The sequence below is a fragment of the Lepidochelys kempii genome, chromosome 6 (assembly GCF_965140285.1).
Source record: "Lepidochelys kempii isolate rLepKem1 chromosome 6, rLepKem1.hap1, whole genome shotgun sequence".
NCBI classification, from domain to species: Eukaryota; Metazoa; Chordata; order Testudines; family Cheloniidae; genus Lepidochelys; species Lepidochelys kempii.
In genome coordinates, this window is record NC_136385.1 from 74,248,161 (window position 1) to 74,263,445 (window position 15,285).

The 15,285-nt window shown below is 48.5% G+C and overlaps 1 protein-coding gene and 1 long non-coding RNA gene across 7 annotated transcripts in view; one reads left to right on the top strand and one right to left on the bottom strand.

Annotated features, from left to right (window-relative positions):
- Window positions 1–15,285, bottom strand: part of LOC140913094 (uncharacterized) — a 63,998-nt gene that overhangs the window by 18,031 nt on the left and 30,682 nt on the right. The gene's annotated exons all lie outside the window — the stretch shown is intronic.
- The window catches only part of PLCB2 (phospholipase C beta 2), a 65,510-nt gene that overhangs the window by 8,996 nt on the left and 41,229 nt on the right, over window positions 1–15,285 (top strand). For all 6 annotated transcript variants that reach the window (XM_073348800.2, XM_073348798.2, XM_073348799.2 and 3 more), the window contains 3 exons: window positions 2,939–3,007; window positions 11,764–11,904; window positions 12,385–12,464. In XM_073348800.2, coding sequence (XP_073204901.1) covers window positions 2,939–3,007; window positions 11,764–11,904; window positions 12,385–12,464 — 290 coding nt within the window. The remainder of the gene's footprint in view (window positions 1–2,938; window positions 3,008–11,763; window positions 11,905–12,384; window positions 12,465–15,285) is intronic.

A 15,285-nucleotide genomic window follows, 5' to 3' on the forward strand; every position in this document is an offset into this window, starting at 1 on the left:
GGTTCCTCCAGTGCTAAGCTGGAACACACAGTTGTATATCTACATTTGAGCTGGGCAGTGTGATTCCCAGCTTGCCTAGATGTGCGTGCACTAACTTGCTAAAAATAGCAGTGTCGCCAGGGTAGCATGGGGAGCGGCTCATGCTAGCCGCCCAAGTACATAGCCACTTGGATCCCTGGGTACGTACTTGGGTGGCTAGCCCAAGCAGCTGCCTCTGCGCCCTTGACACATTGCTATTTTTAATGTGCTTGCTTAAGCATAGCTAGTGCAGGTCCACACAAGCTGGGAATCACACCTCCCAGCTCAAATGTAGACGTACCCAGCAAGGGATAGGCAGACTGGAGCATGCAGGCTGGAGTGAGGGGTGGAGAGGAGCAGGGGTGCTGGAACAGTTTGTGTAGTGGGGTTGCTGAGAGCCATTGAACCAAACTGTAAACCCTGCATATAATGGAAACCACTTCAAGCCCAGGTATGAGGCAGTATCCCTAGTTCCAGCATCTATGCAGGGGAGACGCAGTGGGAAAGGAGAAAAAATCCAGTTCCCCAAGAGGCAGAGAGTGCTGGGAGATGGCAGGTGGGAGGCTGGGCCTACATACTTCCGCTTTCTAGTCCACTGTGGTTCAGCTTCACTTCCTCCTCATGACCCACATACTGACGCATGGCAGATAAAGAGACAGCAGCAGTACATTGCACAGTAGTACTAGCTGGGACTATTTGGGCGCTATTAGTGACATCTTCGCAATGACTGTTTCCTCGTAACAGTGATTGCCAGTGCCAGCTGGGGCTCCAGCATGGTGAACTCCCTCACAGCGGTGCCACAATAACGCTTGTCGGCACAGCAGTGGTGTGAGATAAGGAGCTGTTAGCAGCAGCATCTTATGCCCAGTATATTCCCCTGAAATGTCTGCATTCCCTTCAGCTGTGTGTCTCCTCCTGAAACATTTGGCATTCTGCTCAAGGGCGCTCCAGATCTACTCCTCATGGTTGCGGGTTTGGAGCTATAGGGAACGCAAGAGGGTGTCTGCTTCCTCCTGCAACACAGCAGAACAAGTGGGCAGCTCTGTGGGCAGGAGAAACACTGTTTTTTGTAAACCTGACAGACACTGTGACCGCCCCCTCCCTTCTCCCTAAAGTAGCAGATGTTCAGGGTATGTAACTGGTGCAAGGGGTTCAGAGCTGGGGAAGGAAATGGGGACAAGACCTGCTGCTCTTTGGGCAAAGAATGCTGATTCTGCGGAAGGGTGTTAGCAGCAGGCCTGGTACTGGAATTGTGGTGTTGTGGGGAGCAGGCCTGCTGCTGTAGGAGGAGACATAGGTCAGTGCCTAGTTATACTGGGAAATGCAGTACTAGTTGATTAGCACCTAGTACAAACTGTAAGCAAATCTGAGAGCCACATGGCGCATCTGCTGGCTTTACATCCTGGGAGAAGTTTCAGAGTAGCAGCCGTGTTAGTCTGTATTCACAAAAAGAAAAGGAGGATTTGTGGCACCTTAGAGACTAACCAATTTATTTGAGCAAAAGCTTTCGTGAGCTACAGCTCACTTCATCAGATGCATTCATTTGTCTGGCACCTTTCCCACTCTGAGAGAGTCTCTGGGCGTTGAGTGAGCTGACAACAGCTGCTGGGTGTAGCTGATAGGCAGGCTGCTGGCTGCTGGCAGTATGGGTTGGCATGGGCCATGGGTTGGCCAGTCTGGAGAGTGTGGCCATGGCAACGAGTGGGCGGATGCAGCCACAGAACAGGCAGACCACAGTAGATTATGCGGGTGACATGGGTGATTAGCAAAATGACACTGCTGGGGGCAATAGGCAGGTTGATGACATGGGTAACAGGTGAGGGACTGGGGTGAACTGTGGACTGTCACAGGCTACTTTCCGTGGCTGGGCTGGTAGCTGATTCAGTTGCATTGCACGCACACCATATTGCTGATCCCAGGTCCAGTGATAACTGCTTGGCCCTGACAGGCCTTGAGGGCACCCGTATGGGAGCAACATGTTATGTTATTAGGAGAGGAGTTGTGTTAATTATTGTATTAAACCTTTCAGTCTGCCATTGTGAACTAGATGTTTCCGCAAGTGTGAGCAGACTTGGCCGGAGCTGAGTGCTTGTTCAGTTGGTATAAGTGCTGTTCCCTTCCCTCCTGAGCGCTTACTAAGCATTACACATCCTGCCAGATGTTTCCAGGATTCTATGCAGAGTCCCTGTTTTCACTTCAGAGATACCACCCTGTCTGATTAATTGGGCTTTACTGAACAGCAATCCACCCTTGCTACAACCTCTCGCCCGCCTCCTTCTTAGTGCAAGTTTGTGGCATGCCCTTTGATGGGTGTGCAAGGTGCTCTCCCACAGGGCAGGAGCTTGACGGAATTGCAGCCCTTGTGCTCTGTTGCCCCCAGAAACTGTTCCCTGCCAGGACCTCCACCCCAAAAAGGAAGGAGGTGGAACCACATATCACTGTCCCTCTGCACTGGCCAGGGGAGCAGTCGGCTTACACAATGTTGCAGCAAAAAGAAAAGGAGTACTTGTGGCAGCTTAGAGACTAACCAATTTATTTGAGCATAAGCTTTCGTGAGCTACAGCTCACTTCATCGTATGCATCCGATGAAGTGAGTTGTAGCTCACGAAAGCTTATGCTCAGATAAATTGGTTAGTCTCTAAGGTGCCACAAGTACTCCTTTTCTTTTTGCGAATACAGACTAACACGGCTGTTACTCTGAAACCTGAAGAATGTTGCAGCAGGTGCTGTCTCTGTGTGGCTGGGAGTTGTGCCATTGTTCCTGCTCTGGAAGTGCAGCTCCACACTGACCCCAATGCAGGGCTGTGAGTGAGAGCCACCAGAGAGCCTTGCCATTCCCTTTCTAACCCTTCACTCTCTTGCTGTCCTTGCCCTTCCTCCTCCAAGTGCCACCCTCCTCCCTATTTTTATTCTTTTTCAGGAAATGGAATTTTTGGATATAACCAGCATCCGAGACACCCGAGTAGGAAAATTTGCCAAAATCCCCAAGGTGAGTCTGTGGCCCTTTTCTGTCCACGGTTGAGTCCTTGCTTGAGCCACGTGTTTGCATAGATGGTGTCTTTCATACTGCCCTCAAGGTATCTCAGAGCACTACACAGAGCTCTCTCTAACCAATGGATTAGAAACTAGCAAAGCAGTGACTGTGGAACCAGTATCGCACTTCTCATGCAGGTAACCAAACATCTCAGATGAAGAGTGCCATATCTTAACAGTCCTAATGCTACGTTGCATATGAGCACAAACCTTGGACTAGGACTTGAACCACCTGTCATTTTCAGGCTTGGAAACAAGAGTGCTACCACACTGGGCTGTATGGGCACTTGTATATGGGAGAGGGTGAGAAGCAAGCATGGGTCCATAGCCTGTAAATTCATGCAGGCTTAAATTGCTGAATGAGAGATTTAGGTTAGACATTAGGAAAAAATTTTTTAACTGTGCGAGTAGTTACGTACTGGAACAAATTACCTAGGGAGACTGTGGAATCTCTGTCGTAGGTATTTAAGAACAAGATAGACAAACACCTGTTAGGGATGATCTAGATGATACTTAGTCCTGCCTCAGTGCAGGGGACTGCTCTAGATGACCTATTGAGGTCCTTTCCAGTCCTACAGTTCTGTGATTTCCAAATACTAGGGGAGGAAGCAGGCAGGGAAAGGCTCAGTGCTTGGTGGGGGTGGCTGTTTGGCACCCTGGGGCACAAAGCTGTCTGGTCCCCACTCCTGTAATGGTTAGTTTTATTTAGGAATTGAATTTTATACTAAAATGGCTAAAATTACTGGGGGCAATGGGGCAGAATCCTCCATTAAAATCCGTAAATTCTAGTTTGGCCACACATCAGGAAGGTGTGCCCCATTCATCTGTATCCCACTGTGTTCCCAACTCCCCCATGGTCCAAGTGACTCTTTCCCATGGGCAACAGCAAGAGCCGAGGGAACTTCATTTGGATAACTCCTCTCCCCCAATTCCCTGGTAGCTACCTGTGCTGCTCAGAGTGATGGGGTCTTAAATCTTGTGAGGATTGGGTGCTGTGGAGCCCTCCATGCACATGTCAGCAGAATGGCCCTCACCATCATGAGACTTAGAGAATTCTCAGCAGTAAGCCGTCCCAATGTCGAGGGATAGGGCAAGGCTAATAAGAAAGTGAGCGTTACATCTTACTATTGGGCTTAGATTTTCCTTAGACATGTTCAGCGAACATACTCGCTGCCATATTATGGAGCTGCTGCCTTATAACTACTCCATCATGTTGCCAGCATGTAGCACTGGAGTAAAAGCTGATTACCATTCAGTTGCCACAGCTTTGTGATGTTGGCATTGCGTTTGAGGGTGAGGAAAGGCTGCTTTCTCTCCAACTCTAGCAGTCTGCATGGTTCTTTGCCTATATTTGCATAAGAGAGTTTGTTTCCCTGGCTTCTGACTCTGGTTTGTTCAAGTGAGGCTACTAGGGAAATCAGGGAAGTGGGAAAAGAGTGGAGAGCTGAGATTAAAGCTGAATCACTGGGTTGCTGGTTTATAAAGTTCCATTTTGGCTGGGGCATGAATTATAGGGCTGGGGCATGAATTAACCTCTCCTGCTTTTTAATGATATCATACCTGTTTTTACCTGGCAATCTCATGTAAAATGGCACTGTGTCTGATTGTGTTGTGAAATTGCAGCATGATGTGAGGAAACTGTCATGATATAATAAGGGACTGTGGTCTGAGCTTTAGGCTGGGAGCTAGAATTCGTGGGTTCTATCTGCAGCTCTGACTCTGTGGGGTGGTGCAAACAACCTTTATGTATGGCAACCATTTGGCCTCCTTCACCACAGTATCTGAGCACCTCACAAACATGATTGAATTTATCCTCACAACACCCCCCTGAGTACGGTCATTCCCATTTAACAGATAAGAAATGGAGGCACACAGAGAGTATGTGACTTGTCCAAGGTCACATGTGAAGTCTATGTCTGGGAGATAAAGCCAGTCCAGGGCCTTAACTGAAAGACCGTCCTTCTTCCCTATTTAAAGCTTTTCCGTGCCTCAATTTCCCTATCTGTGAAATGGGGATAACAATTAATTTTACTGGAGTGTTGTGAGGCTTACTTAGTTCATGTTTATAAAGTGCTTTGAGGATAAAAAGCTGCAAACATGATGTTATGTCATGGTGAGATGACAGTATCAAGATATTGCCAGTACTGAATTTGATGAGTTTGTCTAGCAGAACAAACTCAAAGGTAGCAGTTCTAGATGACAGCTTTCAGACTGTCAAGACTCAACTGTGAACAACAAAGGGACTTACCTGCATGATAAGCAACACCAAATAACAGAAAAGGAAGGGGAGGAGGAGACAGCTTCTAACAAATACAGGAAACTTCTTCAACATAAACCACAATTTCTCTATTGTCTCAGTTTCATGGTATAGTATGTGGGAGGTAAATAATTTGGACAACAGCCAGCAGGTCTGTAGCATGAAGTTAAATTCAAGACTAAAATCATATGACATGAAGGCTTTTGTAATGAGGATCAGTAGGGTTGCCAACTTTCTAATCACACAAAACTGAACACCCCTTTCCTGAGGCCCTGACCCTTCTCTGAGGCCCCGCCCCCACTCATTCCATCCCCCCTCTCTCCAACACTTGCTCTCCCCCACCCTCACTCATTTTCACTGGGCTGGGCAGGGGGTTGGGTTGAGGGCTCCAGTCGGGCGGTGCTTACCTCAGGCGACTCCCAGTCGGCAGCACAGCAGGGCTAAGGCAGGCTCCGTGCCTGCCTAGCTCCAAACGGCTCCCGGAAGCAGCCGGCATGTCCGGCTTCTAGGCGGAGGAGGGGCCAAGGGACTCTGCGCACTGCCCACACCCGCAGGTGCTGCCCCCGCAGCTCCCATTAGCCGTGGTTCCCAGCCAATGGGAGCTGCAGTGGATGCGCTGTGGAGGTGGGGGCAGCTTGCGGAGCTTCCCTGATTGCCACTCTGCCTAGGGGCCGCAGGGACATGCTGGCCGCTTCTGGGAGCCGTGCAGAGCCTTGGGAGGCAGGGAGCCTGCCTTCGTCCCACTGCGTCACTGACCAGACTTTTAACAGCGACCGGAGCCGCCAGGTTCCCTTTTTGACCGGGCATTCCGGTCGAAAACCAGACTCCTGGCAACACTAAGGATCAGTGAAGTCTGACCTGATCATACCAAGGGCCTTGCTGCATAGGCAGAGGCAGAAAGGGAAGTATGTACTATACACATACTATACACATACAATTTTTTTAAAAGTCTCTGTTCCAGTCTTTCCCCTCCCCTCCCCATATTTCAAATGCATTCATGTTATGTTGGCTGTTGGAATCACCCTATGGGAGAAGGCACTTTGCTCTTGGAAGACACAGATGCTAGTTTGATAGTCTTGGGGTGGTATCTACCTTTTCCTAAAGGTAGATGTTTATCACAGACTCAACTAGCATTGAACTCTATAAAAATATAATAGAAAATGCCTGAAAAATAAAACCTTATAATTTACAGCATGCCTTTGGGTGTCCATTGCATTTTACAAGCACATAAGAAGTTCTGGGTGCTGAGCTGTTTTGAAAATCTGGCCATTTACAATCCAAATGTGACCAGAAAACTCAATGACAGGAAAGGAAGAGCTGGGATTTGAATTGTAATAGAATACAAGCATGTATTTGCATGTGTTTAACAAGGATATATCTTTACTGCAGAGTTAGCCCAGCTGATAACCCAGGTGTTGCCCGTGCTCCCTTTCTCTCCACGTGTAAGGGTACTGTTGGCCCCATACTAAAACTTAGTGGGGGTTTTTGGTTGGCCATCTCCCAGTACTAAAAGGGGAAGGGTCGATGAGAAATCAGGACTCTGAGACTGACAGTCCGCAAGAACAATGGGGAGAGGCCAATGCTCCAGGTCAGCCTGATTGGCAGGTGGGCAGGCTAATGAGGGAACAGACTACAGACAGAGTGGGGCTGAGCTAAGGAGAAAGCAGGAGCCTGAGCTGAGCTGGGGGGCAGGGTCATGCTGGCCAGAGAGAACCAGAGAAGCAGCCCCGAGAGCAGACCTGTGTTGGGAGGAGATCTGCAGCAACCAGAGCCAGAGGGGCCAGAGAAGCAGCCCAGGGGGCGGGAGGCAGAGTGGAGCTGGGGCTGGGGCTGGAGCAGTCCGGAGCCGGGTGCGGGGAGCAGCTTGGAGTGGTGAGCGGGCAGCGGGATCAGCGCAGGGAGGTGCCCCAGCTAAGAGGCCTTGCGGGCCGGACTTGGAGGGGGATCATAACCCCAACAGGGGGGCTGGCTCTGGGAAGAAAGGTCCTGCCACCTAGAGCCTGAAGGTGTGTGGCCACCGCCAGAGCATGTCTGACCTGCAGCATCCCTGCAGCACAACCAGGGCCTGGGCAGGAGGCCTGGGACGTGTGAGGAACAGACTGTGAACTTCCCTTACATTCCAGAGATGCTAGTTCTAATGTTCCCGTCCCTCAGAGTGGGGTTATGTGTTTTCCTTAACCATTTTCCTTATTTTTTCAAAATTAATTGCTGTTTAATAAATTGTATTTGCTTTGGACTGTGTGGAATGATCAGTAGATCAGGGAAGCATCCAGAGCAGAGAGAGCACCCCAGAGTGGGGACATGCTAGACCCTGACCTAAGTGACCACAACAAGGTTGGGGGTTTGAGCCCCAGAAATCCTGGGCCCAGCCTTGTTGGGGTTACGAGGACTCTGCCACACAGGAGAGTGGAAGGGGAGCCCTCTGGATAAAAGAGGTGGGAGCAAGGACTCAGATCCTTTCGCTAGCCCGTTTTACCAGGGTAGTGTATAAGCCAGGAAGGTTCCCCACAATAGCGGGACCATTCCCCTGCTTACACACGCACAAAAATCTCTAACCCTGGTTAAGAAGGTGCTTTAAGCCTGAGCTAGCAAGCACAGCTGAGGGCATAGTCTTGATCTTGGGTTTTGCTTCAGCCTGGGCCAGCAGCCCACCCTACTTTGTGGTGAAAAGGCAGGATAATCAAGCACTGGTGCTGGTAGACCTCCAATCCTATCCCACAGCTCTACCTGGGATGTACTTTCTGGTCTAACTTCTCTCTTCTTCTGCACTGGCTTTTTGACCTCCTGTTTGCCTGCTTCATTTCTGCTGCACTTACACAGCATTTGAATGGAGGTGCTGTCCAAGAAGCCCTCCTCTTGGGCTGCCAGTTGGCCAGAAGGTGTGATGTCTGTAAGACCCATAATTTGGGGGAATTTGTATGCTTAGTGGACAAGAAAGAGAGAGAGAAAGAGCAGTCCCAGTCAGTTGCACTACAAATCACTTTGAGGTTTGCAGACTGAATTCCTTAATGACATTCTCATTAAAAATTCTTGCAGCCAAATGCTGTTTTCTTTTGTCTTCAGAGCTGTCTGCAGTAATAAGGAGTATTTCCCCTTGGAAATTATTTACCTAAAGCATTGTTCTCATGTTCTTCCTACAGACAGCAGCTCCATGCTAGGTAAGAGAGAGCACCAGGCAAATGAATTAATAGAGTGGTCCAGTTTAATGCATCACTAAGAACTATAGGATAGCACCCCAGAAATTCATCCCAGCACGTAGGCTAGTACAGCACCAGTGTGGATGCAATTACTTGGGTAGCACTTAGCATGGATGGAGCATCCCCACTGCAAAGCTACCTACACCAGGCTAGGCTAGCTTGGGCTTACTGTGAGTTGAAGACATAGAATCATAGAATCATAGGACTGGAAGGGACCTCGAGAGGTCATCTAGTCCAGTCCCCTGCATTCATGGCAGGACTAAGTATTATCTAGACCACACCTGACAGGTGTTTGTCTAACCTGCTCTTAAAAATCTCCAATGATGGAGATTCCACAACCTCCTAGGCAATTTATTCCAGTGCTTAACCACCCTGACAGTTAGGAAGTTTTTCCTAATGTCCAACCTAAACCTCCCTTGCTGCAATTTAAACCCAATGCTTCTCGTCCTATCCTCAGAGGTTAAGAAGAACAATTCTTCTCCCTCTTCCTTTTAACAACCTTTTATGTACTTGGAAACTGTTATCATGTCCCCTCTTAGTCTTCTCTTTTCCAGACTAAACAAACCCAATTTTCTCAATCTTCCCTCATAGGTCATGTTTTCTAGACCTTTAATCATTTTTGTTGCTCTTCTCTGGACTTTCTCCAGTTTGTCCACATCTTTCCTGAAATGTGGCACCCAGAACTGGACACAATACTCCAGCTGAGGCCTAATCAGCATGGAATACAGCGGAAGAATTACCTCTCATGTCTTGCTTACAACACTCCTGTTAATACATCCCAGAATGATGCTAGCTTTTTTTGTAACAGTGTTACACTGTTGACTCATATTTAGCTTGTGGTCCACTATGACCCCCAGATCCCTTTCCGCAGTACTCTTTCCTAGGCAGTCACTTCCCATTTTGTATGTGAGCAACTGATTGTACTTTACTTGGGCCAAATTCAGAGGTGAGTGAAAGAGATTCTAAGAGACTGCCACTCACACTTTCCTCAACTTGTAAGTTACACTACTGTAGACTCAGTCTCCCTTGTACCTACACCCACTAGACATCACCTCTGAATCTGGGCCACTACGTTTATGGTAGCAGTTTAGAACTTTAGCTGCACATATGCAGCTAGAAGTCGGGCCTGCTTCTGCTCCCACCGAAGTCAATGGCAATTTTGCTATTGACTTCAAGAGGGGCAGGATCAGGCCGTTCGTTTGGTTTTGGCTGGAGGATTACATTTATATAGTGAATTTAATGCACTTCTTTCATGATTTGTGAATGTTACTTATTTCATTGTAAATTGTGGTGCCCTGCACCGCAGCACCTTACATTTGGGAGATTTTACGTGGTGATGAAGAAAATTAATGAAAAATAATTCTACAAAGATTCTGTAAAAATTGACATGTATTATCCTTAACGTGATCCAGTAATGAAATACATATTACACTAATCAGAGAAGGTCTGTACTTGTCCAACTCAGGCTCTGGCGGGTCACAAATGTGAGGTGGGATGGAGGGGAGACAGGTTCCAGAAGTGAGGGGCTCTGACACTCATTTTACAGAGGGACCAACTCCAGGAACTGGCAGCAAGCATGACTCAAGCGATCACAACTACTGGCACAAGACACAGGGAGAGAGTCCATCTCTCAGATAACCGGGTCCTAGACCATGGAGGGCTTTAAAGATCATAACTAACACTCCAACTGCATTGGGAAGAGATAATGTTATGGTGATGTTGGAGTAAGGAGTACTGCAGTAATCCAGCCTTAAGACTATTGTGTGATGCTGATAAACAGCTTGTTTGTAATAAACTCAGGAACCCTGCTTCAGTAGTGTCTGTCACCTTATTCCATACATTACAATATCGGCAACGTCAGCAAATTTGGACTGGAGATAGGGTTGCCAGGGGTTCGGTTTTCGATTGGAACACCCAGTCAAAAAGGGACCCTGGCAGCTCCAGTCAGCACTGCTGACCGGGCCGTTAAAAGTCCAGTTGGCGTGGGGCTGGCAGGCTCCCTACCCAGCTCCACATGGCTCCCAGGAAGCAGTCAGCATGTCCCTCTGGCTCCTAGGCATAGGGGCAGCCACGGGGACTCCGCGCACTGCCCCTGCCCTGAGCACTGGCTCCGCAGCTCCCGTTGGCCAGGAACCACGGCCAATGGGAGCTGCCAGGGTGGTACCTGTGGGCAGGGGCAGCGCACAGAGACGCTTGGCCGTGCCTTCACCTAGGAGCTGGAGAGACATGCCAGCTGCTTCCCCAGAGCTGCCTGAGCTAAGCACCGCCTGGAGCCCACACCCTGAATTCCCTCCTGCACCCGAACCCCCTGCCCCAGCCCTGAGCACCCTCCCGCACCCAAACTCCCTCCCAGAGCCCATGCACTGAACCCCCTCCTGCACTTCAAACCTGTGCCCCAGCCCTGAGCCTCCTCCCACACTCCAAACCCCTCATTTCTGGCTCCACCCCAGAGCCCGCACTCCCAGCCAAGAGCCTGTACCCCCTCCCACATCCCAGCCCCCTGCCTCAGCCTGGAGCCCCCTCCCACACCCCAAACCCATAATCCCAGGCTCCACCCCAGAGTCTACACCCCCAGCCAGAGCCCTCACTCCCACCCTCTGCACCCCAACCTCCAGCCCAGAGCCCCCTCCTACACCCCAAATCCATCATCCCTGGCCCCACCCCAGAGCCCACATCCCCAGCTGGCGCCCTCACCCTTCCTGCACCCCAGCCCTCTGCCCCAGCCCAGGGCCCCCTCCCGCACCCTGAACCCCTCATTTCTGGCTCCACCCCAGAGCCTGCACCCCCAACCCAGAGTCTGTATCCCCTCCCGCACCCCAACCCCCTGCCCCAGCTTGGTGAAAATGAGCAAGTGAGGGTGGGGGAGAGCAAGCGATGGAGGGAGGCGGGATAAAATTAGCAGGGGCGGGGGAGCGGGAGGGGTAGGGTTTTGGGGAAGGGGTGAGGCAAGACTGTTTAGTTTTTTGAGATTAGACAATTGGCAACCGTCACTGGAGATCTCTCAAGAAGAAAGTTTCTTCTGAGATCTCTTGGTCAGATCAGAAATGCCAGGCTGCTCTAGTACCTCTTCACATTCCCACTGGACCCAGGAAGTACAGAGGCCCACAGTGAAAATGAATAATATAAAAAGTTTTCTAAAAACTTTTTCCAGCTTCCATAAGGGTTCAGTGCAAATTTGGGTAAAGGTTTGGGTTGGGTCTTGTTTTCTGGTGTCAGTTTACCCATCCCCCTTCATTTTTACCTTGTTTCCCTTTGCAGAGCCAGAAGCTCCGAGAGGTTTTTAACTTAGATTTCCCAGACAACAACTTCCTGCTCAAGACTCTGACTGTTGTGACCGGCCCCGATATGGTGGATCTCACTTTCCACAACTTTGTCTCCTACAAAGAGAGTGTTGGCAAGGTATCTGAGACCTCAGGGGAATGGACCACCAGGGATGTCCAGGAATGGTAGTATTAGTGGAAAGTGGGAGGGTGGGAATTCTAAATCCCCTGTTTCTTGAGCATGACTGACAAGCTTGCCAGCTGCAAGGGACAGGAATCCCGTTCCAAAAGAGAGGGGGGTACAGTGCCCTTGAGCTCCAGCCTGGAGCCCCTGCAAGCAGAAGGAAGGAATTAATGTGCTGCTGCTGTTCACTTCATCATCCTCCTTCCTGCAGTTAAAGTGGACAAAGCAAAGGATAGGAGGGTAAGTTCAAGGTCCTACTGTAAGCAGGTGTAGAAACAGGGGCTCAAGACTAGGCAGGTGGCAGGGACCAGAGGGTGCGCACTGCTCCTCAGGCTGTGAGGACGGGATGGGAGGTCAGCACCATTCAGAGTGCAGATGCCATGTCCTGATTGGTGCCATTTTTCTAACCTCTGATTGCATTTGTTTTGTTGCCAGAGCTGGGCTGAGGATATCATGGCCATCGTTAGAAATCCACTGACATCCAATGCATCTCGCTACACCTTCCTGGAGAAAATGTAAGTGGCTTCCAATTAATGTTACTCTTTAAAACTCCAACCCATTGCTCTTCCTGCCTGTCTCCGTAGAGAATGATGCCAGGGTGGGCTCCTTGGGAGCAAAGGGCTTCTGCAATTCAGCAACAAACCTTGTTTGAACTCAGTTGCCCATAACAACAGGTGCAATGTGGTATCTAGGCTGTATGTCACTTTGGGTGCATGTACACTGTACCCTTCTTTTGGCGGCATGTAGGGTGTATACCGGCGTAGTCTCCGTAGAATGGGTATAAATAACAGTGTAAACGGTGAAGCCTGGCTTAGACGAGCACAGTAAAGACATGCTTGAAGGGTGTGGGACATACCTGAGTACATGCCCTAGACAGTTCTCTACTCACCCAAGCCATGCCTACCCATTTACACTGCTAATTTTTAGCAATGTAGCATCCTGCTGCCTCCCCATTTCTGGAGCCCTTCCCCACACTGAAGGAAAGACTCTGGCAATGGTGAAAGGGTGTCCATTACTTGCAATGATTGGTTGTGGTCAGTTTGGAATCCTTGAGTCGTCTTCTTTTGCTTGTGCATCTGCCATCTGTAGTTTGCTCTGTTGATTGTTCTTTCTGAGAAACAAGCTGTAGATGTTGATGGTTTCTGTTGAAGTCTCCACTGTTGGTCTCAATCACATATGATCTGGGTGCTGAATTCTTTTTCTTTATGGCAGCTGGCATTATCCATTCTTTTTCCTCATCCAGTTTGACGTGAACATAGTCTCTAGACCTGGCAGTTTTCTAACTGAGTGACATCTGTTGTAAAAGTGTTCATAAGCTTTGTTAGCCTTTTTATCCCATTTGGCTATTCTCTTCATTCCTGGCCACTTTGGAAATAGATTCTTTTCCAAAGATGGAATAGTAGTTCTGAGTTGTCTTCCCATCAGGATTTGTGCTGAACTATATCCAGTAGCTGCTATTGGTGTTGATCTGTAACACAGAAGAGCAAGGAAAGGATCTTCCTACTGTAAGATTTTCTTAGCCTTCTCTACAGCTCTTTCAGCCTCTCCATTTGCTTCTGGGTAAAAGGGGCTGCTAGTAAATATGGTCAAAATCATATTTTGTTTGGAATGACTTAAATTCTGCTGCAGTGAATTGTGGTCCGTTGCCCATCAGTAGTTGTTCTGGAATACCAAACTGAGCAAAAATGGACTTCAGTTTCTCAATAACACTGTGGCATATTATGTCTTTCAAATACACTATTTCTTCGTATGTGGAAAAATAGTCCATGAAGACCAGGTAATGATGGCCTCTGAATTCACATAAATCTTCAGTGAGTCTCTTCCAAGGTCCGTCTGGTAGAGGTGCTGTTATTAAGGGTTCCTTGTGTTGTGTTGGTCTGTTAGTTCTGCAATGTTCATGTGCAGATGCTTTATTCTTTATCTCCTTGCTGATGCCTGGCCACCTGGTTGGCCCGTTCACAGCATTTAATTAATCCTTGATGTCCTTCATGGATGAGGTTTAGGATTTCTCCACTCATTTGTCTGGAATTACGATGCAAATTGCCTTTAATCACAAGTCCATTTGACTCATTCAATTGTCCACGCACCACAAAGTAGTCTCTTATCACTTCCTTAGTGTCCTTTAGATACTCGAGTCAGCCGCCTCAAATGTAACTTGAACTTCTTGAAGTTGAGTGTCTGTCAAGGTTGGGTTTTTTTAGCTGGAGGAATCCCTTTTCTGACACTGGTCTGTATGCAGCCACAGTATCCACATTTGCCATTATGTCATCTTCAAGCTCACAGGTAGCTGAGTGTGATGCTGGGCTCTGTGATAGAGTGTCTGCTATCACCAGATTTTTCCTAGGAACATATTTAGCAACTGGGTTAAATTTCATTAACCTTAGCAGTAGATGTTGGCATCTGAGCAGTGCTTGATCCAGGTCTTTTCCACTGATGAGGTTTACAAGCTATTTATTGTCTGTTACCAGTCCACACAGATCTCTGTAGAAGTTCTCACATGCCCATATGCTTGCCAGGCACTCTTTTTCAATCTATGCATATCAGTTTTGTGCTCCTGTAAGGGAGCAAGAGCTAAATGCAACTGGCCCCCACTCAGAGCCATGTTGTTGCAACAATGCCCCACCTAGGTTATGCTCCTTACATCTGCACTGACCCTTGTGGGTTTGTTCACATTACAGTACTGGAGAAATGGAGCAGCTGAGATCAATCCTTTTACCTTTTTGAAGAAAATGTCTTGATTTGGGCCCCATAGCCAAGATGTGTTCGACTTTAAGGGTATGTCTACACTGCAACTAAACACCTGTAGCTGGCCTGTGACAGCTGACTCAGACGCAGGCTGCGGGGTTGTTTAAGCAATGTAGACATTTGGGCTTGGGCTGGAGCCTGGGCTCTGGGACCCTCTCCCCTCACGGGGTCGCAGAGTCTGGTCTTCAGCCTGTGCCTGAATATCTACACAACAATTTAACAGCCATGCAGCCCAAGCTCCATGAGCCCAAGTCAGGTGACATGGGCCAGCCATGGGTATTTAGTTGCACTGTAGATATACTCCAACAATTCATTCAGTGGTTTTATCACTGTAGAAAGGTCTTGTAGGCATTGACCAAGGTAATTTACTAGCTCAGTATATATGTATCAGTTCTGACAGGTTTCAGAGTAGCAGCCGTGTTAGTCTGTATTCGCAAAAAGAAAAGGAGTACTTGTGGCATCTTAGAGACTAACCAATTTATTTGAGCATAAGCTTTCGTGAGCAACAGCTCACTTCATCGGATGCATAAAAGTGGAAAATGCAGTGAGGATATTTTTATACACACAGACCATGAAAAAATGGGTGTTTAT